Source organism: Coenobita brevimanus, unplaced genomic scaffold (assembly GCF_032717465.1).
Source record: "Coenobita brevimanus isolate Jiangsu-jjx unplaced genomic scaffold, ASM3271746v2 jjx.HiC_scaffold_738, whole genome shotgun sequence".
NCBI lineage: Eukaryota > Metazoa > Arthropoda > Malacostraca > Decapoda > Coenobitidae > Coenobita > Coenobita brevimanus.
The window spans coordinates 1-24,975 of record NW_027645136.1 but is presented as its reverse complement, the minus strand read 5'-3'; the positions used below and the strand labels follow the sequence as shown (position 1 = coordinate 24,975).

Below are 24,975 nucleotides of genomic sequence, written 5' to 3'. Positions count from 1 at the left end.
TTGTGAAAACAGTGAAGAGTTTATTGTAGTTTGTACAGTATATCATCAGAACTTGTAATAACAGTGAAATGTTGTCAGGTGTTAAGTGTAATAGCAGTTAGTAAAGTTTGTATAGCTCCAGTGCTTGTGAGAACAGTGAAGTGAAGTTGGAAAGTATTAAGTGGAATTATCTGGAAAATAAAGACAGTGAACTTTAAGAAGCCAGTGTTTATTTTCGCCCCAGCTGATCTTGTGTATTGTACACCTAAAGGCTGACCATAGGAAGAACAACTCCTTCCTGCACTGAACTACTGCTGTTGGACCCTGTGGCAGTGTGGGAACAGAGACATAACAATATTTAACCCGCTTCGGTTTAGGGGTGGGTTGAATTTGGCTTTGATGTTAAGTTTTTAAATATATTAATTATGTAAGCAAAATAGTTCCCATGTACTCCTGAGCTAATAATTTTGTATTAAGAGGGACAGAGAAACTCCCTAACACCTCTTCCTCAGTCGCATATTTCTCCATATAGCTCCTTAATAATCACAGTTGTTATTGATATGGTCTGTCTTGGAAATGAAAAGTCGTAATGAGTATGTATGAGAGGAGCAAGATGTAGTAAGTAAAATAGATTGCTAAGGAAAAGGTGCTTGGGAACCTCCTTAACTGAACTGAATACGAACCTTGTTTCAAATACTTGATGGTATTATATGAATGAGGAGCCTGGATAAAGTTGTCTGATTGTAACACAGAAAACATATAACGAAATTTACTTTTCGTGGATAAGGAGCATATTGTTAAAACTCTTTATCCACAGCTATTTCTGAGTTTTGAAAAATTATACAATTCTATTAAGGATAAGCAAAATAGATGCACTATCGCCAAATGGAAGCAGTATTTTTTTTTTTCCCCCATACATCACTATAAATGTTCCTTGATACTTCACCTCGTCCCAGTTGTTTGATGGTAAAATATAAAATGTGAAATTGAGTGCCCTGGCCAGATACACCAGCTGGTTGTAGTCCATGCCGGAGTGTGTGGTGTTGTCGCCCTCCCCTGACGTGATCCAAAAGGGTTCATAGGGAAGACTCGTAGCGTTGAGCCTCATACCATGAAAACTGAAACAATAAAAATGTTTTCAGTCCCACATGATTTCTTTTAAGCATTGTCTCCTATTCATGTCAATTACGGAGGCTTACCAGCACCTCTTATTTAGCCATGAATTTTTGGATATCGGTGGTCAATATTCTTTTGTACTTTATTTATGCATAGTATATGGTGATGTTTTAAGGATTTATGTAACACAGAAGTGGACAGTAAGGTGTAATATACAAAACAACTTGCTTAACAAAGATATTAGGGAAGCTTCCTCAACCAACGTTATTATGATCCATGGCGTCAGTGCTGGATAAACATCGACAATTTTTGTATTCCAGTTTCGAAAAAAATAGCGATTTTACCCAGCGTTGCTTGAGTTATCCATGTTATGGACAGTTGGTAAAATCACACCACCATGGCAAGCATACCACGACCCGCCCTGGAGGATTTGTTTTGGTTTTCACTTTGGTGTATACGAAATTCCCAATCCATCCATCCCTGTTCCATATCCCTCATGTCTAAGCTGGATTCTTAGATCATGCTTAAGGGAGTTATTAAGGATACTCAAACAAAATTCAACTCTTTTAAAACTGGATATTTTCTCGCTTAGTCGTGATTAGAAGACATGGTTTCTTCTCCGTTCCCCGAACCGACAAATGTAGCTGTTGTGACACAAATAGTTTTAGTTTTGTCTGTGAACATGCAACATTCTGCATATTTCCCTTAAAAACTATAGGTAACTTTTTGTAGGGCATCGAGTCGGTGGTGTGCTGTTTATGCAGTGCTCATGACCCTCCTCTAGTCCACTATCTTTGCACACCGCTGTTGGAGTAAAATCGTCTGGAAGCAAGAAAAATAACCTGAGAGGACATCATCATACTGAAATAGAAGGAGAATTTACATGTGTTTAAAAACAAAAATGTTGGGTGTCACGTGTCTGGAAAACTTTGCCACGAGAAAAGGAACGATAATTTGCCTAAGAGAAACTTGGTTGTAAGTTTGTCGTGTCCTTCCAGAATCTCTCAGCCTGCCTATCTATCCGATTGTTAATCTATTGCCAGACTTTTCCTCCTGTGAGGAATGGCCTCGTCAAAAGAATTGCCAGGCCTTTCTGTCCATACCAAGTAACGACCATCTTCCCATGGCACAACGTCCTTTCTAACACTTTTGTATTCCATGACGACATTTTGCGTCCGACTCTGGGCATAGAGTTGACAGTCCGTTTTTGAAGATACAGGAGCTCTCCTACTAGCCAGGTATCTTCACATGTTATGATACTGGTACTAACACTCAATGCCTACATAGGTTCAACTGGTTTCATTCAGGTCTAGTGTGGTGGTAGTAGCATGGATGTTTGGGGGACATGTCGGTGGGTCGTGTGGAAGACAAAATGTCACCTCTTTATCATTTCACTGACCACCTCCAGATTGTGAATCTGTCAGTAGGTAGAGATACAGATTACTGTGATTTTCTTTTTATCTACGTCAGTTAGATACACACAAACAGAAGTCATTTCAAATTAAAGGAGAAGCCATTCATTCTCCGACTGATTTTGCGGGAAAAAAAAAAGAAAATCTATATTTCGGTTGGAAAGTGTTCTATTTAGTTTGCCTTACTTCAGCTAATAAACATGTACATTCTTTATGATTCCTCATGATACACCCGTATCCCCCACCAGACAGACTGCAACCACTCCTCCCCAGACATCACATTCTGTTCACCAGTACTTGTACTCAACAACACCTGGCGAACGGAACCCAAACGTGCTACAGATCATCTCCCCGTCAGTTACACCCTAGCAACACAGTCCAAACCAGTATGATCACGTCTCACACACAATCACAATAAATCAGAATGGGCTGAATTCACTGAAGAAATAGAGCAACACTTAAGCACACCAGACAAACACCGATCACCAACATCAACGGGAACATTACAAAATTCAATAATATCATACTCAACGCAGACAAATACCACATTCCACGAGGCAACAGAAGACGTCGCATCCCAAACTTTACACCGGAGATTGCCCGCCTCATAGGACAGCACAACATACTTAGATACAACTCATCTTTCCCACACACACTGCATCATCACAATGCTCCAAGAACTAAACAATGAAATCAGTAACAAAATAGTACAAAGAAAACGGAAATATGAAAGGTTGTCGTAGTCTTAATCTCTCCACAGACACCTCTCAGCTCGACGAAACACTTTCGGTATCACTAAATTACAAACTTGCACTTCCAAGACCCATGCTGCCATCACCTCCAACACCCAGCACATCCCTTCCTTCAAAGAACAATCAAACATACTCTTAAACCACTACGCAAACATACGCCAATTAACACCAACACTCGCTGAATCAAAAACACAACCCCCTAAACACAGACAGTCCTTTCCACTCGGTCACAATATCACCCCCCCTTCACGCCAGAACAGACACATAACATTGTCAGTGAGGAAAAAAAAAAAAAAAAAAATCAGGGCTTGATAGTATCAACAACCAGCACCTTAATCATTAAGAGCCACAAGGCATCAAGGCAAGGTGTACAGTACACAAGATCAGCTGAGGCATTGTAAATAAACACTGGCTTCTTAAGTTCACTGTCGTTATTTTCCAAGTAATTACACTTAGTGCTTTCCAACTTCACTTCACTGTTTTCACAAGCACTGGAGCTATACAAACTTTACTAACTGGAATCACACTTAATGCTTGACAACAGCACTTCACTATTTTTCACAAGTACTGAAAATATGCAAACTTCACTGACACTGCACTGACACTCAAACTGAACTGAAAACTGACTGACCTTCCTCTAGTCTCTTCCCCACCCTTAAAGAAGCTTGCATTACTCTAGAAACTTCTAATTTTTCCACAGTTCTGGTGTGTTACAGAGAGAGAGAGAGAGAGAGAGAGAGAGAGAGAGAGAGAGAGAGAGAGAGAGAGAGAGAGAGAGAGAACAGTTACCAACTCGGAAACAATGAAAACATGCCAGAGTTTTCTTATGTTACACAATACTATAAATTATTTACCATACAAACATAAATGACAACAAGCAATCACACAGATAAACATTATACAGAAAAAGAGCACAAAAAATAATGTATAACTTACGAAACAACTACGCTCACAAACAGCAGGCACACTGGCAACTCTGACTCATACCGGAACCTACGGTAAACATCAGCAAACGTTGAGAAGCTCCTCAACTACATAACTGGCAAATCTCGCTTCTTAACACTACCCCCTCCCTAGTCCTTTGTTATCCCGACAAAACTACTGTACACAGTATATACAGACATAAACCTTAATCCTAATGAACATCTAACTATACACAAAATATTCCTTCAACTTATCAGGTCTTCTATGCGCTTCTGAAGACGCCCTTGCTCCTCCACACATTCCCCTTCTCCAGGAAGGTCTTGGTCCTCTTCCTGATTCACTTCTTCCCTCGGGAAACTGTCACAATCTTCTTGCAGTTCAGCTCCATGGTCCTCCTTGACATCCTTGGCTGTGGGAGAGCACAATTCCCCGGAGATGTCCCAGCTGTACTGTCGTGGCCCATGGTACTGCCACAGACGATTCACATGTACCACTTTTGAGTGAGACTTTCTGCCTCCTCGAATCCGGTACGTTACATCTGATAGGCGGTTCAACACAGTGTAAGGCCCGTCCCAGCACAATTATGAGGTGCAGCACCGTACTGGGCAGGTACATGCAGTGCTGACAGCGAGAGTCATCGGCCTTGTGATCCACAGTGTGAAGTACAACTCTTCATGTGTGGGGAGGCTCCCCACATACAGCTCTTCTCAATAGGGTGGAGTCAAAGGCTTTTCATCTCATTAACTCACCTCCTCTTACTGACTCCCTTCAACCTCTGTCTCTTTGTCGCACTGTTGCATCTTTATCTCTTTTCTATCACTACTTCAATGGTCACTGCTCCTCTGAACTGTCTGCATGCATTCCTCCACCTCTACGACGGGCGTGTATCACCCATCTAGCAGCAAAGTCTCATCCCTTTTCTGTCCAACTCTCTAATGCAAGAGTTAACCGTTACTCCCAGTCTTTCATTTATGCAACAGGTCATCTCTGGAACTGTCTCCCTCTGTCTGTACTTCCTGCTTCCTATGATCTCCAGTCTTTCAAACGCAGTGTGTCCAGGCATCACGAAATGATCATATCTTGAATTTGGCTCTCTCTTGTATTTTGTTTTTCTCTTGGAAGGAACAGTAATTGCGGGCTCACGGCATTTGGTTCCTTCTTCCTTGCATAAAAAAAAAAAAATCTTTCAAGCTCACCTTACTTGCCTTGGCATCATACTTGCACTTCATCACACCTCCCAAAAACTTGAGGTCCTCTTTCACTTGATGATGTACCTCAGCCAGGCTTTCATGAAGGTGCTCCTCAGAGCCAGTGGTGTCTGTAGGCAGCTTTTCGTCATGTGGTCTTCCCATTAATAAGTCAACAGGTAAGTGTAACTCATGGCCCAACATCAGTTTTGCAGAAGTGTAGCCAGTAGACTCATGGGATGCAGACTGATATGCCATCAGCAATGCAGGTAATTTCTGGTCCCATTCTGTTTGTCCATCTATGCAGTACTTGGCCAGTTCTTGTCCTAGGGTCCAGTTGAATTTCTCCACAGTTCTATCTGACTGTGGCCTTAGTGGGGTCGTCCTGAACTTCTTGATCCCCAGTAACTTGCAGCACTCACAGAACACAGCAAATTTGAAGTTTCTACCCTGGTCTGAATGTTGCTCTTGTAACATCCCAAAACGACAAAAACCAGTTAACCAACACCTGAGCAACAGTCGCAGCCTCTTGATTGGGTTTGGCATAGGCTTCTGGCCACTTTGTGAAGTAGTCCATGGCAACACATATACTGGTTCCTTCTTTCAGTGAGTGGCAGAGGTCCAGCAATGTCCACCGCGACTCTTTCCATCGGTGCACCCACTTGATACAGCTACAGAGGGGCACAACCACGTTTCTTGGGTCCCTTCTTGGCACAACACACATCACAGACCTGACACCACTCTTCAATATCCTGGTGCATGCCAATCCAGTAGAACCTCTGTCGCAGCCTGCTTAGAGGTTTCTTCACTCCCAGGTGCCCACTAGTGATCTGGTTATTGGACTCAGCCAAGATCTCAGACCTCATCTTGTTTGGAACCACCAGTTTTGCCAATACTTGCTGAGGCCATCGAGTGTCTCCCACTGACGCTCCATTAGTCCGTTGTTCAAGCGAAGAAGGTCCCACTGACTCTAGTAGCGCTTGGTCACATGGCTTAACCTGGAAACTTCTTCCCAAGATGGTCGCGCTGTACTCCGCTGCAGGCACTTTAGCACTGGTTGTAAATCTGCATCCTCCATCTGCATCCTCTTCAGGTCTTCTTCATCTGACGTTGGCCTTGTCACTGCAGTATGGCTGCATTTCTTACTATGATCTTTTTGCACTGTGGATCACAAGGCCGATGACTCTGGCTGTCAGCACTGCATATACCTGCCCAGTACGGTGCTGCACCTCATAATTGTGCTGGTCTAGCTTCCCAAGCCAGCATGCCAGTTGTCCTTCCAGATTCTCAAGTGTTTTCAGCCACTTATGTGCCGCGTTGTCCATCCTGATGATGAAGTAGGACCCACAGAAGTAGGGATGGATGAAATCAAGGCTCTTCATCACTGCCAAGAACTCCTTATGGGTCACACAGTAGTTCCACTCCGGTGGGCTGAGCTTCTTGTTGCAATATGCCACCACATACTTCATGTCATCCTTCTGTGACAGTACCCCACCAATACCATGGTCACTAGTATCACAGTCCAATATAAATGGCCGATTCTGGTCTGGGTACGGCAATACTGGAGAGCTTGCCAAAGCACACTTGAGTTCTTTCTTCTGTGCCTGTAATAGCTTCACAATTGTCGCCAGGGACATTTCCTCTTCCTGCTCGGCTTGAGACCTTGGCTGCACACATTCTGCTTCCATGTCAAAGGTTAGCCTGACTACAGCCCTAAATAATCCACACTCCTGACACCAGTGTTATGTCCCTGTCCCACACAGCCATAGACTCCAACAGCAGTAGATCAGTACTGGAAGGACATTGCCCAGTGAGTTGTTCTTCCTATGGTCAGCCTTTAGGTGTACAGTATACAAGATCAGCTGAGGCATTGTAAATAAACACTGACTACTTAAGTTCACTGTTTTTATTTTCCAAGTAATGACAATGCTTTCCAACTTCACTTCACTGTTTTTACAAACACTGGAACTATACAAACTTTACTGACTGCAATCACACTTAATGCTTGACAACAACACTTCACTATTTTTCACAAGTACCAAGAATATGCAGACTTCACTGACACTCAGACTGAACTGAAAGCTGACTGAACTTCCTCTAGTCTCTTCCTCATCCTTATATGAGCTTGAATGTCTCTAGAAACTTCTACATTTTTCTACAGTTCTGGTATATTCCAGAGAGAGAGAGAGAGAGAGTACAGTTACCAGCTATGAGACAACCAAAACATGTCAGAGTTTTCTTACATTACATAATACTGTAAATTATTAAATATTCAAACTTAAATGACAACAATTAATCACATACGAAACATTATTAAGAAAAAGAGCACAAAAATTAATGTATAACTTACAAAACAACTACACTCACAAACATCAGGCACACTGACAACTCTGAGTCGTACCAGAACCTACGGTAAACATCGGGAAATGTCGAGAAGCTCCTCGACTACCTAACTGGCAAATCTCATTTCTTAACATTACAATCATTACAACACCATATAAACCATACATAGCAATGCCATATGTATCACCACTGGCTGCATCAAAACCACTCTCACAGATCATTTACTGTCAAACTAAAGTCCTCCCTATCAGGGACTACCTTGATTTGAGAGGCCCACAGTTCTATGCAACTGTCTGTGCCAATACACAACACCCTTGTCATCACATGACAGAACATAACACACTTAGGCTCATAACATAATCACCATACAAACATTATGAAATCCTTTACAGAACAACAGTGTCTTCTCTGACATTCCGGCACTAGGAACAAAGAAACACCTACATTCTTACTTCATGCATGGGGTAATAGGGGTAATACATCTCCTCGATCACAAAGCTGTATTACAGTCCCTTCCTTCTGACATCGACCCATCATTGCTTTTCTAAAATAGAGATGATCGAGTTCATCTAGCTAGGCTTAGGTCAAGACATGAGCCAGCCCTTCACATAGGCTTGCACGTGTCTCGCTTGTAGAATATGCCCACGGAACATAACACACATAATGGAGCACTGCACAGCACATGCCATTTGCAGACACATCAATGGTATAGGGAATCTTTGGGACTACTCCATAGGAGCAGTTGCATACCTGAGGTCGACGGGTCTGTTCGAACGGACAGGGGTGATGCGGTACATCCATACCTTGGTGGAGATTTTCCTCCTTTTACAGCTTTTTTCTCCTTGGCTCATTTGCAGAATATGACAGTATTACTGCTGTACTGCATATTCTTGTCTGTGGCACATCAGTGTAACTAGTGCTACATTCTGGTGTCCTTCCACTGTTAGATATCAGCAGTCAATAAGAGACGGCAAATTTGGGGGAAGGTGAAGAGGAATTGGTGACATCAAGTTAGTAAGAAACACTGGACGGATTGGAGAGGTGCACTGATGAGGTGTGCATGAATTTGAGAGAGGGCAGCCTGATGGCAATGGATAAGGTGATATGTAGGCGATTTGTTTGCGGCCAATGCTTTAGGATTAAAACATCTAGGGGCAGAGAGATGGACAGAATGGGTACATTACAAACTTGCAGAATTTATCAGGAAACATGCTTCGAGACATGAGGTGGATGAAGCCTCGCTTGGGGGTCCATGAGGCCACCTGCACTACCCGAGCACCGGTGGGGGTGTACGGCAGGTGTGCAAATATTTCACATCTGTAATACACAATAAATGTTAAATAAAGGAACTTAACGATATATTCCACATAAAGTAATACACAATAAATGTTAAATAAAAGAACATAGCGATATATTCCACGTCTCTAATGCACAATAAATATCAAATAAGGCAACACAACGATAAATTCCACATTTTGTTATGCACAATAAATGTTAAATAATGAACATAACGACACTATTCCTTCACGGAAATATGAGGGGTACTTAGACAAGTAACTATACCGAGTTTAACTTTGCCCCGATTTTCGTCCTTTGGCGGTTTATGTCAGGCAGCTGAGTGGCGGAAGGGACTATGTCACGGCTTAACGTACTTTTCATAGCACTTCTTGGTTACTAGCACCATATTATAGTGTTAATCTTTTGTTACAGCACAGCATTCAGGATGGAGAGGTGGCAATTTTAGGCCAAACTAGTGTTAATAAGGGTGATAATCATTCGCATAACACTTTACCTAAACATGCCACACCAGCATATTCCAAATGAATCAAGTGATCTCATAAAACCTCATCCTTAGCGATTTGATTTGCAAGTTACACCTCGAAGTTATCTTCTATGATTTTCGTAGCGTTGTAATATCGATTGGGTTTGTATGGTTAGCACAAAAGAGGACCACGAAATCTGCAAAGCAGAATGTCGGTAAGTGTGAAAAATATTTAGAGGTTCTGGTAACAAATCGGGGCCCTCTCTCTGGGCACCAAACTATGAAATAATTCTTGTAGCTCCTAATAACTCGTAGGTCGTTACTCGTCCCTATAGTTGTCCTTAAGTAATTCAAATAAGTCTCATAGGGTTAGGTGAATCGTAACTACCTTAACTCACTTACAGCAATTATTTCTCTTTCTATTTCTTAGCTAATCCCCCTTGAATTGGCCAATTCGTAAAGGTTACTTAGCTAGTGAAGAGGAAGTGTCGGATAACCAATGACGATAGGCTGCTTTGTGTAATTGCTTGAGCAAACAAGCTTCCTGTAGGTGCTTATATACAACGTGCTAGCTTAACTATGTCTAGGAACAGAGTGCTAACTCCACAAGGTCTGGGAGCAGAGTGCGTGAACATGGCAGGCCCCAGCTCCTCATAGAATTGTGGATTGCCAACTATTAATTAATTACAGTACTAAATACAGTTAGATTACATCATAATATGTACAGTGCGAATCTAACAAATTAATCTTAGTTTTAATTAAACTAAAGGTAAACCAAATATTCCCTTAAACTGTGTAAATATCTTAATTCCACATATGCTTTACATGAAGATTCTTTTCATCCTCGCCACGTCATCTAACGCGCAGACGCAGTTTAGGTCAGTGGAAATTCCATATAATTACATGTATTTACAATGTATAGCTGTCCACGAGGGTTAAACGCAGTAGCATTTAATTTATCAATAACAAGAATTATTAAAGAGAACGTAATTTCTGGGTTATAAAAACAGCTCGAACAATTAACAACGGTCTCAAGTTTTCCTCTGCTTTTAACCAGGGATAACTCATACAAAATGTAGAGAGCGCAACCGCTCTGGGGGAAATATTTCCACACAGTAAGTATCATATCAAGGAATATTATTGTTCCTTCAGTGTAGTATATGTGGTGATTCAGTAGATGTGTAGATAAACAAAATTTTAATATTTTTCCAATGAATAATGCTTATACACATTAAAAATACCCCATGCTCTCCTCAACGGCAATTAGATTAATGTTAAAACTACATTCACGTTGCTCATATCTACACTACTTATTCAAACAACCTATTCTCCGAGTTCCTTCAGGAGGGATGGGAAATATCTCGGATGGTTGTCCCTTTTTCACAAACAGTAAAATGAGATGACTGGGCAACTTCGTGGCTCACTTCTCATTAATTACTGATGTTGCTTTCCCTCATCACTGATCTCACTCAAACACTAACAGTCCTCTTCTTACCTTCATCTTGAGATTTCACTAAGGCCCAGGTGTGCTGTTCCTATTGGCATCTCCCAGTCTCTCCCTTACCCTACACTCCTTTTCAATCAAACTGTGGGTGTAGCAAGTTTAGAAAAGACCATACGTGCTGTTTTCTTCCCGAACTCTCTGTGCTCCCAATTTCCATATACTGTACACACATAAAAATATGTCAACAGAAATACTTATCTGAAGTTGCTGTTGTTCAATATGCTTTGTTATAAGGTCCATGCATGTTAATGTGCATAAATTAATTACCCTTAATGGTGACTACAAACAGCATGATCTTTTACATTTATTGCTCTGGTTCGATTATATATGTTTGCCTTCTTAACATAGCAATTATCATATTGTGTTAAGTTGTGTATCTTTCGGTACAAACTTTCACGGATGTAAAGTGTAAACTTACACGGGTGTTCGTGCAGACATATCGATATTAATGGCCATGGTGTTCATCATAGAGAATGTCCAGTGAGAGGCAAGCAAAGCCCGAGGTCGTCCCTGGGCAGGCGAGTGAGCACCAGGAGCCTGGTGGACCACACCAGGAGGCGGCTCTTGAGGGACCAGTGGGCAAAGGCGGCGAGGAAGGCTGGGTCGTCACTCACCACCACCACCGTCACGCACCATGACACCTGCAGCAGCTGATGCCGTCACCAAGGGTAAAACTTATCTGAGTAATGGACCTGCCTCAGCAGTAACCTAACTGCCTCAGCAGTAATGTAACAGTGACCTACCTGCCTCAGCAGTAATGTAACAGTGACCTACCTGCCTCAGCAGTAATGTAACAGTGACCTACCCGCCTCTTCAGTAATGTAACATTGACCTACCCGCCTCAGCAGTAATGTACAGTAACAGTGACCTACCCGCCTCAGCAGTAATGTGACAGTGACCTACCCGCCTCAGCAGTAATGTGACAGTGACCTACCCTCTTCAGCAGTAATGTGACAGTGACCTACCCAGCGAGCCTGGCCGACCACCCAGGAGAGCTGTGCCTGCGTCATGTTATCGTCATGGCCGCCCACACCCACACCAAACACACCCACACCCAACCACGCTCCAGCATCACCCATGTACTGTAACACAACATAAATCTGTTACAATCCACGATTGCTGGACCACAGTAAAAAGTCACACTGTACACTGGAGCATACAAACATCAGTAGGGTTGTAAGAATTGCATAGAATTATTTCCTAATATGAAGTTCAATCACAAGGACTGAAAACATGAAGATCTGAGTATAAACTTTTTGGATAACTGTGTCTCCGTTTTCCTTCAGTCTACATACTCTTTTTATGAGAGAGAGAGAGAGAGAGAGAGAGAGAGAGAGAGAGAGAGAGAGAGAGAATTGATGAGCTTGATGCAGTAAATTTGAGATACTGTACCTTATCTCTGTTGTCAAGACTGGGCACTGATGTGACGCCATCTGACAGGAAGAGAGGGAAACACTTGTCCAGTTCTGTTTCCCTGAGCGTTGCCTCCATTGCCTCACTTGCATACTCTGCCATCACCCAGTTGTCTGTGATGGGAAAATTATAGTCAGTACTTTGATGCAGTTCAGTATTTAAAGAGAGAGAGAGAGAGAGAGAGAGAGAGAGAGAGAGAGAGAGAGTGTGTGTTTTGTGATCCTTTAGCTAAAAAAGAAAGTTGTCTAACTCGAGTACGAGTACTTCAGGGAGTAGACTGTCGCACCAGTCGAGCAGGGCTGTACTCCCAAGCTGGATGGAAAGCTGATGACAGGGAGAGTTGGAGCTCCCGTTTCATCGGCCCTCGGGGCTAGCCCCCTACCTTCCCCCTCTGCTGAACTTTTTCAGTGTTTCAATAACACAGAGAGTAGGCCAGCATGCTGTCCAGTACAAGTTGCTCTTACTGTCAACACCAAACTACATGCATATTACACACAACATTTCCTATTCCAAATTTAACAAAAACATCTGCATCTAATTACCAAGCCTCGGAGTCCCCAGGGGAGGGGACCATAAATGCCCCCACCCTCCGCCCCTTTACCGGTGACAACCCAGCGAGATGCCTGGAACCGGTATCTGACTCATTTCTTCTCCATTTCTGCAGCAATATTGGCCTTTCCTCTCACTTTCTCTGTTGAGCACCATCTCTCCTCCTCTAGACCTCACCTCCTCTTCCTAACTGAGACTTAGCTCTCTGAGACGACTAATAGCAAACTCTTCTCTCTATCCTCCTACTTTCGCTATACTCGTTTCAAAGCCAAAGGTAGCTGTTGTGTGTATGCAATGACATGTCTTACTCTCGTGTTCCTGAACTTGAATCTTCTGAATTCTCTACTCACTGGCTTCGGCTTTCCTGTTATTCTCTGACTAAATGTACTTGTGCTGTTTACTTATCCCCTAATTCTAATATTGAAAAATTCTTTGACTATCTTACTTCTAAGATGGAACACATCCTATCCATTTCTCCTTTCTCTGAAATCTCCATTCTAGGAGATTTCAATGTTCACCACCACCTTTGGCTCTGTTCTCCATTCACTGATCCACCTGGTGAACAAGCCTACATCCTTTCTGTCCTTAATGACCTATAGTACCTTGTACAGCACCCTACCTGTATCCCTGACTGCCTTGGAGAGTTCCAACATACCTGACCTCTTCCTTACATCCATTCCTTCCACTTATGCTGTTAATCATATACCTTCATTGGGCTCCTCTGATCACAACCTTATCAGTTTAACCTGTCCTGTCGCTCCAGTAAGACTTGTGGACCCTCCCAACATGCGTCCGTTGAGGCATTTTGGAGCTGCTGATTGGGAGGCCCTCGGGCAGTGCTTCTTTGATTTTCTTTGAGATGATGATTGCTTACATGGCCGGGAGCCATCTGAGTGTGCCTTGCACATTACAGAGGTTATTCTTTCAGGCATGGGAGCATAAATTTCTTTCTCATATGCTCTGACAAATGAAAAAAGTGTCTTGGTATAATCACACTTGTTCTAATGCTGTCCACAACAAAGAGAAGGCGTACAAAAGGTACCGGAGCCAACCCACTCTTGAATCTCATCTCATTTATGTTTCTGCCCGGAATCGTACTAAGTCTGTTCTTCTTTCTGCCCAAAAAAATATAATTCGTACTAAATGCTCTGAACTTTCCAACTCGAATTCTTCCTGCTCCTTCTGGCACCTTGCCAAAAATCTTTTTAACAACTTTGCCTCATAATTCTTCCCTCCTCCTCTTCACTCTGATGATTCTATAGCTATTTCTTCTACTGATAAAGCACAACTATTCACTCAGACCTTCTCCTTCAACTCCACCTTATACTATTCCGGTACTGTTCCTCCATCACTTCCCCCTCTGACTTCTTCACTGCTGACATTAAGATTTCTTATACTGATGTACTTTCTGGCATCACTAGCCTCAATACTAACAAGGCATATGTGCCAGAAGGAGTCCCTCCTGTTGTCCTCAAGAGTTTTGCTACTGTGCTTACACCTTGCCTAGGTAAACTTTTTCATCTTTGTCTGACAACTTGTACCTTTCCTTCTTGCTGGAAGTTTGCTCTTATTCAGCCAGTCCCAATGAAGGGTGACCATACCCAACCCTCTATCGTCCGATTCCTTTAACATCCTGTATTTCAAAGTTTTCGAGTCTATTCTTAACAGAAAAATTTTAAAACATCTCTCCTATCACAACCTTCTTTCTGATCGCCAGTATGGGTTCCGTCAGGGATGCTCCACTGGCGATCTTCTCATCTACTGCACCTTTCAGACTCCTGGTCATGCTCCTTTCGGGACTTTGACGAAATCTTTGTCACTGCACTTGACATCTCAAAGGCTTTCGATCGAGTCTGGCATGAATCCTTACTTTCCAAACCGCCCTCTTACGGCTTCTATGCTTCTGTCTGTGCCTTCATCTCTAGCTTCCTATTTGGTTATTCTGTAGCTGCTGTTGTAGACGGCCACCGTTTTTCTGCTACGGCTATCAATGGTGCAGTTCTTCAGGGCTCTGTCCTATCACCAACTCTCTTCCTTTTATTCATCAATGACCTTCTAAGCTGTACATATAACCCTATCCACTCGTACGCTGATGACTCCACCCTTCTCCTTTCCATCCATTTCCCACAGCTTCCATCTTAGCAGTAACTTTAACAAACAAGGGATGAGGCTATGGCACCCCTAATGTCTGACTTGGCACATATCTCTGATTTGCTGTTTTTAATGCATCAAAAACTCAGTTCTTACACCTATCAGCCCAACAGAATCTTCCACAAGAATACCCTTTAATTTTTAATAATATCCAGCTTAATCCTGCATCATCTTTAAATATACTTGGGAGTTCATTCTCTCGGGATTTATCTTGGAATGAACATATTACAACTCTTGTAAAATCTGCTTCCAAGGATTAGGTGTGCTAAGCCGACTCTGTGCCTTCTTTACCCCTGCCGAGTTGTTGACTTTACACACAGGATTTATTTGTCCCTGTGCAGAGTACAGTTCTCATGTGTGGGGAGTTTCCCCCACATACAGCTTTCTCAATAGGGTGGAGTCAAAGGCTTTTTCTGTTTCATTAACTCTCCTCGGCTTACTGGCTCTCTCTTCAACCCTCTGTCTCTCTTCACTGCACTGTTGCATCTTTATCTCTTTTCTGTCGCTACTTCAATGGTCACTGCTCTCTCTGATCTGTCTGCTTGCATCCCCCCACCACTACGACGGGCGCATAACACCTCATCTAGCAACAAACCCTCATCCCATTTCTGTACAACTCTTTAATGCAAGAGCTAACCGTTACTCCCATTCCTTCATATACACAACAGGTCAACTCTGAAACTGTCTTCCTCTGTCTATTTCCTACTGGCTGTGATCCTCTCCAGTCTTTCAAACGCAGTGTGTCCAGGCATCTTGAAATGTATTGATCTTGAATTTAGCTCTCTGTTATCTTGCTGTTGTTTTCTTGGAAATTGTAATTCGTGGGCTCCCTGGCCTTTGTTTCCTGCTTCCTTGTATTAAAAAAAAAAAAAAAAAAAATAGATATATCTTTTCCACTTGAATCCCCCTAACTCCTCTAACCACTATCTCTCCCCCACACTGTTGCATCTTTATCTCTTTTCTTTCACCACCTCAATGGTCACTATTACTCTGAACTGTCTGCTTGCATACTTTCCACAACTTTGATGGGTGCGCAGCACTCCTTCTTTTTTAAGCAACAAACTCTTATTCCTTTTCTATCCAACTCTGGATCTCTCTTTCTCTTGCTGTATGATCTCCAGTCTTTTAGTGTCCAGATATCTCAGAATGAACTTTATTTTGAATTAGGCTTTCTATTATATTGTTTTTATTTTTCTTGGGGGGAACAATTTGCTGGCTTCTAGCCTTTGGCTCCTTCTTCCTTGCATTACTATATATATATATATATATATATATATATATATATATATATATATATATATATAAATATAGGCTTAGCACTTTCTTAACGTATTATGTAATACAGAATTCATCAAAATCTTCCCTGTGAGCAATGACGTTGGCTCTACGAGGGGTAATTTCAGTTTAAATATTGGACAAAAAAATTGTCGAAAAAATTGAAAATTTGCGATGTTAAAATAATATCCTTCCCCTGAACTGTGCTTCCTTCCCCTGTAAGGCTATAAAATTATTTTCTGGCCCCTCAAAACCCCCTGCTAGACAGTTGAAACATGGAAATTTACCCGAAAATGAAATTTTTATGCTATTTTTTTTTTTTAATTGTAGCTTCACATGGAAGCAAACTTTCTCTTACAATTATGGCATCAAGTAACAAAATTCAGTCATCATAATCAAATCTTGCTTAGAATCATTGACAGGTAAGACATTCCTGTTGAGCAAAGATAGCTCTGATGAAACCATCTCTTCTTTCTTCTCCATAGACTATTGCAGATGCTTTGGTGACTTCTTGAACACATCGTTCAATAGATTGGCCGTCCATCAGGACTCTGGAACGCTTTAGAGGGTCAACCCTCAGAGGTTTAGAAAGTTGCTCTCTTGACAAGGAACAGGTGAGTAGAGGCTCATGAACATCACTGGACCAGTCAATAAGATCCAAGAAGTGTGGTTGCAGTTGTATTCAGCTCTGGATTCTTCCTAGACCTCACATTTGTGTCTCCAAATTCAGAGAGGTACCAAGAAGTTTTCAAAATTGTACCCACTGCAGATTCTCAGTCTCCAGGGTGAGAACTGCACAACAGTGTCTGAAGAAATGTTTTCACTCTGAGCATTTCAAGCTGATGCCTGCACATGAGCATCACAATATTTTGTACTTCCTGTCTGCATGGAAATAAGTTTAAGTTGCTTCAAGATGTGATAAAGGCCTTCCAGACCAGTTGTGCTTTACCCTAATCTCAAATCAAAGAGAGTGAGAATACACTCCCACAGCTTACTGGCTCTCTTCAACCTCTGTCTCTTCACTGCACTGTTGCATCTTTATCTCTTTCTCTGTCGCTACTTCAATGGTCACTGCTCTTCCTGATCTGTCTGCTTGCATTCCACCACCACTACGACGGGCGCATAACACCCATCTAGCAACAAAGCTCTCCATCCCATTTCTGTACAACTCTCCTTTTAATGCAAGAGTTTAACCGTTACTCCCATTCCTTCATATATACAACAAAGGTCAACTCCTGAAACTGTCTTCCTCTGTCTATTTCCTACTGGCTGTAGATCTCCAGTCTTTCAAACGCAGTGTGTCCAGAGAGGCATCTTGAAATGTATTGATCTTGAATTTAGCTCTCTGTTATCTTTGCTGTTGTTTTTTCTTGGAAAAATTCGTGGGCTCCTGGCCCTTTGTTTCCCTGCTTACAATTATGGCATCAAGTAACAAAAATTCGAGTCATCATAATCAGATCTTGCTTAGGGAATCATTGACAGGTAAGACATTCCTGTGAGCAAAGATAGCTCTGATGAAACCTGCTCTCTTCTGTCTTCTCCATAGACTATTGCAGATGCTTTGGTGACTTCTTGAACACATCGTTCAATAGATTGGCCGTCAACAGGACTCTGGAACCTTTAGAAGGTCAACCCTCAGGTTAGAAAGCTGCTCTCTTGACAAGGAACAGGTGAGTAGAGGCTCATGAACATCACTGGACCAGTCAATAAGAGCAAGAGAAGTGTGGTTGCAGTTGTATTCAGCTCTGGATTCTTCCTAGACCTCACATTTGTGTCTCCAAATTCAGAGGTACGAAGAGAAGTTTCAAAATTGTACCCACTGCAGATTCTCAGTCTCCAGGGTGAGAACTGCACAACAGTGTCTGAAGAACGTTTTCACTGTGAGCATTTCAAGCTGATGACTGGACATGAAGTTTCACAATATTTTTGCACTTCCTGCATCTGCATGTAAACAAGAAGTTGCAGTTGCTTCAAGATGTGATAAGGGCCTTCAGACCAGTTGTGCTTTTACCTTAATCTCAAATCAAAGAGATGGAACACACTCCCACAGTGGGAACTCAACCAAAAGTCTGAGATTCTGTGCAACATCTTGTGGGGAAATTGTGTTCTGACCACCAGGCCCTGCACAGTCTGTTAGCTAGGTTAAGCCATCTTGCATGACTGTGTTGTCCAATCTCCCTCTCTTTCAGGTAAATAATAAAGGTTCCAGATTTGATTACACTTGTAAACTCTATAGAGGTACATCTGGTCATGTGAAAGAGATTTTATAGTTTCTGAATCCAGTTCAGTCATGGGTCTGTACTTCAACATCCGGTTTTGGTATTTCATCTTTGACTTTGAGGAAGGTAACCTTACTCAAGAGCTTTCCAACTGGACCCGAAAATTTGTTTTCTGGAATGATCTGACCGTCTAGGTCAGTCATCAGATGTCACAGAGGGCAATAGCAACAAATAAGCCATATAAGTTTCCCTTCCTAGTTTCTTCCTCAAGAAAGTGTATGGTGCCTCCCTTCTATCCCAGTATATACATTGGTGTAGGCACCTCCTAAAGCAAGTAAAGATTCCTCCAAGCCAAGGCCCACAATCCATTCATATAGGAAAACAGCTATTTGTTCTGCAGCAGTTCCTGTTCTCTCCTTAGGATGTTAACTCTAAAATGGAACAGATAGTTGCCCCCTGGCTCTGAACATACTGAGTACTGATCTTCCTTCTTCTCAGATGGATGGAGTTTACCATCCTCCACCTTCTTTCATGAACTTTGTCAAATCCTTCCTTCCGTCAAACAATGTCCCCTGAATATTCGATGCTTCCAACTTCAGTTCAACCTCCACACTCGTTTTTCTCTCATTACCTTAGTTTTTGGATCTTCTTATTTTGTTTCTTATCAAGTACGATATCACACTCTTCCTTGAGCAATCCATCATCTATGGCAACAACAAGGGATGCAGTACTGATAGCTGCTGCTGCTCCATTTGAAACACTGTACTTGCCTTACTGCACCTGAACTTATTCTTGAAACATCTAAGTAGTTACGTGAACTTTGTCTGTCAAACAACATCTTGAAGCATCCTTGTTGTCATGTTCATCCCACTGGAAGTCCATTTGTTCTGAAATTCTCATGATCTGTCTCAAACAAAACATCATCACAGTTTCTCCTAGCTCTCTTGAGATTGGATTTTTCTACTTTTCTTTTCAACAATCTGGTCTGTCTTCTTGATTCAGGGGCGTCCAAAGAGCCTATCAGCATATCACTTTTATCCCCAACCTTGTTTCTTTGGGATTTTATGAATTTCAGCTCCATTAGGGAAAAGCTTCTCATTTCTTGGACAGGTACAATTCACATGAGGTTGATATTCAACAGCCGTCACAGGATTGCTCAGCACTTCAATTTTACATTTGCATTTGCAAAGGTCAAACAGTGGTTATCCAGCCTGTCACTGAACTGAGAGACTAATGCAGACCTTGCAGCGTCTTTGGAACAATCTTTGGCAATGTTCCATTCCTTTACCAGTTTATCCAAAAGCATACTTTTTCATTAGGCAAAGGTATTCTGGTATTTGCTGCATTCCAAATACTTTTCACCTCAGATGAAACAAGTCTACACATTTCTCTCTTATTGACAAATCTTCCAATGATCTCTCTCGTAATAGCAGTCCATATCTCAAGCACTGTCCCAATGTGGGTAACTCTGTGAATGACATAACTCTGAACCATTTCCCAACGAGTCATACAACTTGGGAAGATGTTGCATCTTCTCGAGCCCTTGTTGCTTGTGCCATGGTTTGAGAACAATTGTGGTACCACATGTTGTAATGGGAGCGTTCACAAACTGGTGTTACCAGTGATCACCAGCATAATTTTCTTAAGAACTCTGTCAACTTTTACTTCGCACACTGAAACGCATATTAAAGAAAATATCCTGCCATAATTATGATTGATTGGCATAACACACACTCTTTCATATCTTAAAATTTACTTATTACTATAATTATCTATGCTAATTTTACAATGGTAAATACATTTGAACAGTTAGTAGATCGCAGATATGGACAAGTGCTCCTAAATTATTTTATTTATTTAATTGTTATTATTTATTTATTTATTTATTATTATTATTTTTTTTTCATTATCATATTACGGGTTCATAAAACCTCCTAAAACCTTATTTTTTTTTTTACCAATAAAAATATGTTTCTTTTTATTTATAACACCAGGAATACTTTAAAATAAGGTTAGCCCAACCAAACAGCCTACCAAGACCTATAATCTATATATATATATATATATATATATATATATATATATATATATATATAAAGAGAGAGAGAGAGAGAGAGAGAGAGATACACCCTGGCCAGGAATAGGCAAAGGCGCAAGGGAAGATGTGCATGTACAGCTGCGGTCAGTAATATCGTTCTATTTTTCATATCTATCTATATACCTAGAGCTGCTTCCCCCAAGGACAGGGGGTAGCCAGGGACGACACACTCCCCAATTTACTCATCCACTCAAACACATTCATTCACATCTTAGCCTTAAAAGGGAGAAACGGACAGATCCTCACACGCACCGCACCGGACCGAGGGTCAATTGCAGCGATCAGTGACACATTCGCAGCAGGGCACTACAGCTGCCACATCATAATGTACCACATCCCCTTACCACGCACCTGACCTGATCAGCTGACCAGACCAAATGCAGGGGAGAATATCCCCTCAGGGCTGTGTCATCATTTATTCGTTCACAATTTCTCTCCATTCATCTCTGTCACACAAACTTTTCCTTGTTCAACAGACATCCACTCTCGCATCCAAAGTTGTCTTGACACTGTCCATCCATCCCTATTTGTGGTCTCCCTCTCAGCCTCATACATCTCTCACATCAGATCTAGTTATCTTTTTCACCAATCATACCCATTATCCAAGGCTCTCTCCATATGCCCTAACCATCGCACTTGCTTACCCTTGGCTCAACTCGATCAGCCGTCTCCCAAACAACTCCAGTTCTTCTTCGCACTTCATCACTTCTCAGTCGTTCCATACGCGTCACTCCATATATACTCCTCAAGACACCTCACATCTCCATGACCCATTCAAACTTTTCCTCTCTGCTACACCCACATATTCCATGTTTCAGCCCCATATAACGCACTCGGTACCACAACACCCTCATACAGCCTTCTCTTTACATCCATTCTAAAGCGAACGACATCTAAACACTTTTTTTCATTCCTCCCAGCACCTTTCCTACTTCATTTATTCTAAACTTCACTTCTGCATCTATTCTTCCATCCATAGCAACATGTGACCATTTTTAAAGAAAAACATATGGAAATTCCCATACATTATTCTAGGAAAAATTTGCCGAGTTCCTCAGACCGCCTAGCTAGATTTCAAAAATAATGTTCACTTTCCCCATTATTTAGCGTAATGGAGTGGTTCAATATTTATATTCACAATAATACGTTATGGATTATCATGTCACTGTTTGAAGTCCTGGTGTTCTAATTTCAATGTTATAAACAGTGGATTTATTCTTCCCTTTGAAGTTTCCAAGCCCTTGTCTGCCACTTTAGTCAGCCACAATACTTGCAGGATTTAGGATGTGTACTGCTGCCTAGCACTGGACTTATTTGTTAATGGGAGGGCTTCACCGGAAATCGTTTGCCACCAGATGTGTCTCAATGTTAACAGCTTCTCGGTCCCGAGCACGTGCTCAATTACCGCGATTTTTCTCTGTTGATGTGGGAACCTGTGTGGCAAAATACCATCATACACTTCAGAAGTATTGAAAAAAGCTTCATCACAAGAATTATAACAAAGTTGAATACATTGCTTTCAGCGATGTTTTATTTCCCCCAAAACGAAGCCCGAATTTTGAAAACCTGGCACTTATAGAGTACATTTATTTTCGTCGTTTCTAATGGACGTGCAACAAAGCTGGAGTTAATTCTCGCTTTCCTGAAATGTTCGGTGTATACTGTAGTTTTAGCCAAAGCACTTGTTTTGTTTGTGTCAGTCTCTCTTTTGCAGCCGGATATTAAGTAACGGTGTATTAAATTATTCAACATCAATCATCCGTGCTAGAGGAGGCAGTCCCCGTTCAAGACTTGATCATGACTTATCCCCTAGGGGAAAATGCCCTACCACAACTTGCAAAAGAAGTCATATCAAGATCTTGGAACGGGGAAAAATCTGCGAGCTTGGATGACTGATGTAGAATAATTTAATACATCATTAAATTTCCGCCAAAGAGAGACTGACGCAACAAAACAAAGTGCTTAAAACGGCGGTATATAATCGAACATTTCAGGAGACAAGAATTAACTCAGCATTGTAGCAGCTTCCAATAAAAACGACGAATATATATATATATATATATATATATATATATATATATATATATATATATATATATATATTGAAATAGTAGCAACAACAAAAAGAAGCGTCACGACACCCCCAGGAGAGCGACAATGGAGGGACAGGTAAAGCGAGCTCGATGTCCATGCAATATGGAACTATGTCCCTCTCAAGGCCCTGCGCCCCTCTTCCTCGGAGTATACACGTACGCAACTTCCCACATCAGTCCAGGTAGCATTACCCCCTGAACCAATTCAACCCTCACCAGGATTGGGGTGGAGCGACTGTTACAGCTCCAGACAGCAGCACCATCAGCAACGGCCTGTAGCCGTGCCAAAGCAGCAGCCTGTAGCCGTGCCCCAGCAACAGCCTGTAGCCATGCCAAAGCAACGGCCTGTAACCGTGTCAAAGCAACGGCCTGTAGCTGTGTCAAAGCTTAATGACCTGTAGCCATGCTGAAGCAACAGCCTGTAGCCATGTCCCTGCAACAGCCAGTAGCCGACGCCCTTGAGGAGACGGCCATGTAGCCACTCACCGTACTGTCCCTACCCCCTGCAGAACCCGTGACGCGCCTGTTGTCGCACACGGATAGAGCCCAGTATGTCCACCCTCCTGCAGTTGCCTTGAGGGTAAGACACTGGCGACAGCCTGTAGCTGCGCCAGTAGAGCAGGAAGGCCTGTAGCCGTCTCTCGAGTACATGTCGCCCTTTAGCTACCGGGACACCGGCGATGGCCTGTAGCCATGCCACGCAGTCACCCTTCGTCTGCGGTCCTGTCAGGGAATCAGGCCCTGGTAATGGCCAATAACTGTACCGACGGGACAGGGACAGTCCGTAGCTGCCCTCCTCTCCTGTTGCCCACAGGATCTCGGCGATGGCCTGTAGCCGTGCAAGGAGGGATGCCCTAAAAGTCCCTGCGTCCCCTGTGACTCCACACCCAGCAGGAAGGCCCAGTCTGAGGCCGCCCTAGAGGTGGCCAGACAGGCCCCACCACCACCATCTCCCCGATTTCCCAGGGCAACCTCAAGGAGGGAGGACCCCCTGTTCATGGACTATTGGAGAAGGACCTGTTTGTGGCCCCCGGGTCTATTCTCCATCTGGCCGGCCCCAGCGTGGACAACCAGCAGCTGATGGACTCCTGCCACCAGCGACACCGCAGTCCCTACCCTGACGGCGAAGCAGTGGGAGCGAGACCGCGGCAGATGGACTCTCCACGCCTCCTCATTGCCCTGGGACATCTGTGTCTCCAGTCTGGAGGAGAAGCGATGCCCACTCCCACTGCACCAGATGCCTGCAGGAGCGACTTCAGGAGCTGTTCAGCCTAAGCTCAGAGGGCCGAACCCCTATACTTAACCCCACCAGTGATTTCCACGCCCATAAAGAGAAAGTAAAAGTGACAGTGGGAGCTAAGGGAATAAAGTGAACAATTCCAAGTGCAAGTGGTGACAGTGACAATATCTTACTACCCGGCTCCACGAAAGACACACGGGACGTGTATTAACTATCATAAAGATAAGTAGTCTAAGAATTAGAAAGTGCACTTTCAGCTTCACTTAAGTGCAGTGTCTGTCCACTTACCTCCAAGACGGCCGGTATCCTGCACGATACCTGTAATATCCCTACCAGCTTCAGCTTTGCCTTTGTATAGAGTCTTGTGAGATACAGTATCTAGCTGCCCTGTATTAATAATTTGGCAATATTCGTGTAAGGTTGTTGCCCTGTGTTTTTGTGCTCTGTCCCTTTCACCTTTGTGTCTTAGCTCCGGTTTAGAAAAGGAACCCAGCTTTACTCTAGGCGTTGCTAGGACTGGGAAGCCGTCCTAAAAACACATAGCATAACTTTATATATATATATATATATATATATATATATATATATACATACATGAGTGCCAGGTTCTCAAAATTCGGGCTTCATATTCAGGGAAATAAAACAACAGGAGCGAAATGTATTCACCTCTGTTATAATTTTGTTGCAAAACCTTTTCAATACTTCAGTAGCGTATGATTGTATTTTGCAAAACAGGTTCTCACATGAACAGAAAAACCAAGGTAATTTAACACTTACCTTGTGTGGGTGTAGACACGCTGTTAACTGTGGTGGTCTCTAGCGGTAGGCAGCTTCACAAGTCCCCCATTGCAGTACCAGTACAAAAAGCATATGGAGAGTATGGAAAGTGAGAGACTAACTAGAAGAGTGAGGTGGAGGGAGTGAGGGAGGGGGAGACCGAGGACGTGATGGAGGATGG

General features: G+C 42.5%; 1 protein-coding gene across 1 annotated transcript; it reads right to left on the bottom strand.

Annotated features, from left to right (window-relative positions):
- Positions 1-925: 925 nt before the first annotated feature.
- LOC145390320 (uncharacterized) lies at positions 926-11,435 on the bottom strand (the record flags this gene model as incomplete). Its single annotated transcript, XM_080265286.1, has 3 exons — positions 11,398-11,435; positions 8,902-9,030; positions 926-1,097 (listed from the first exon to the last, which is right to left on the bottom strand). Coding segments are annotated over exons 1-3 (339 nt in total), but the record flags the coding sequence as incomplete, so codon positions are not given.
- Between the last annotated feature and the right edge of the window lie 13,540 nt (positions 11,436-24,975).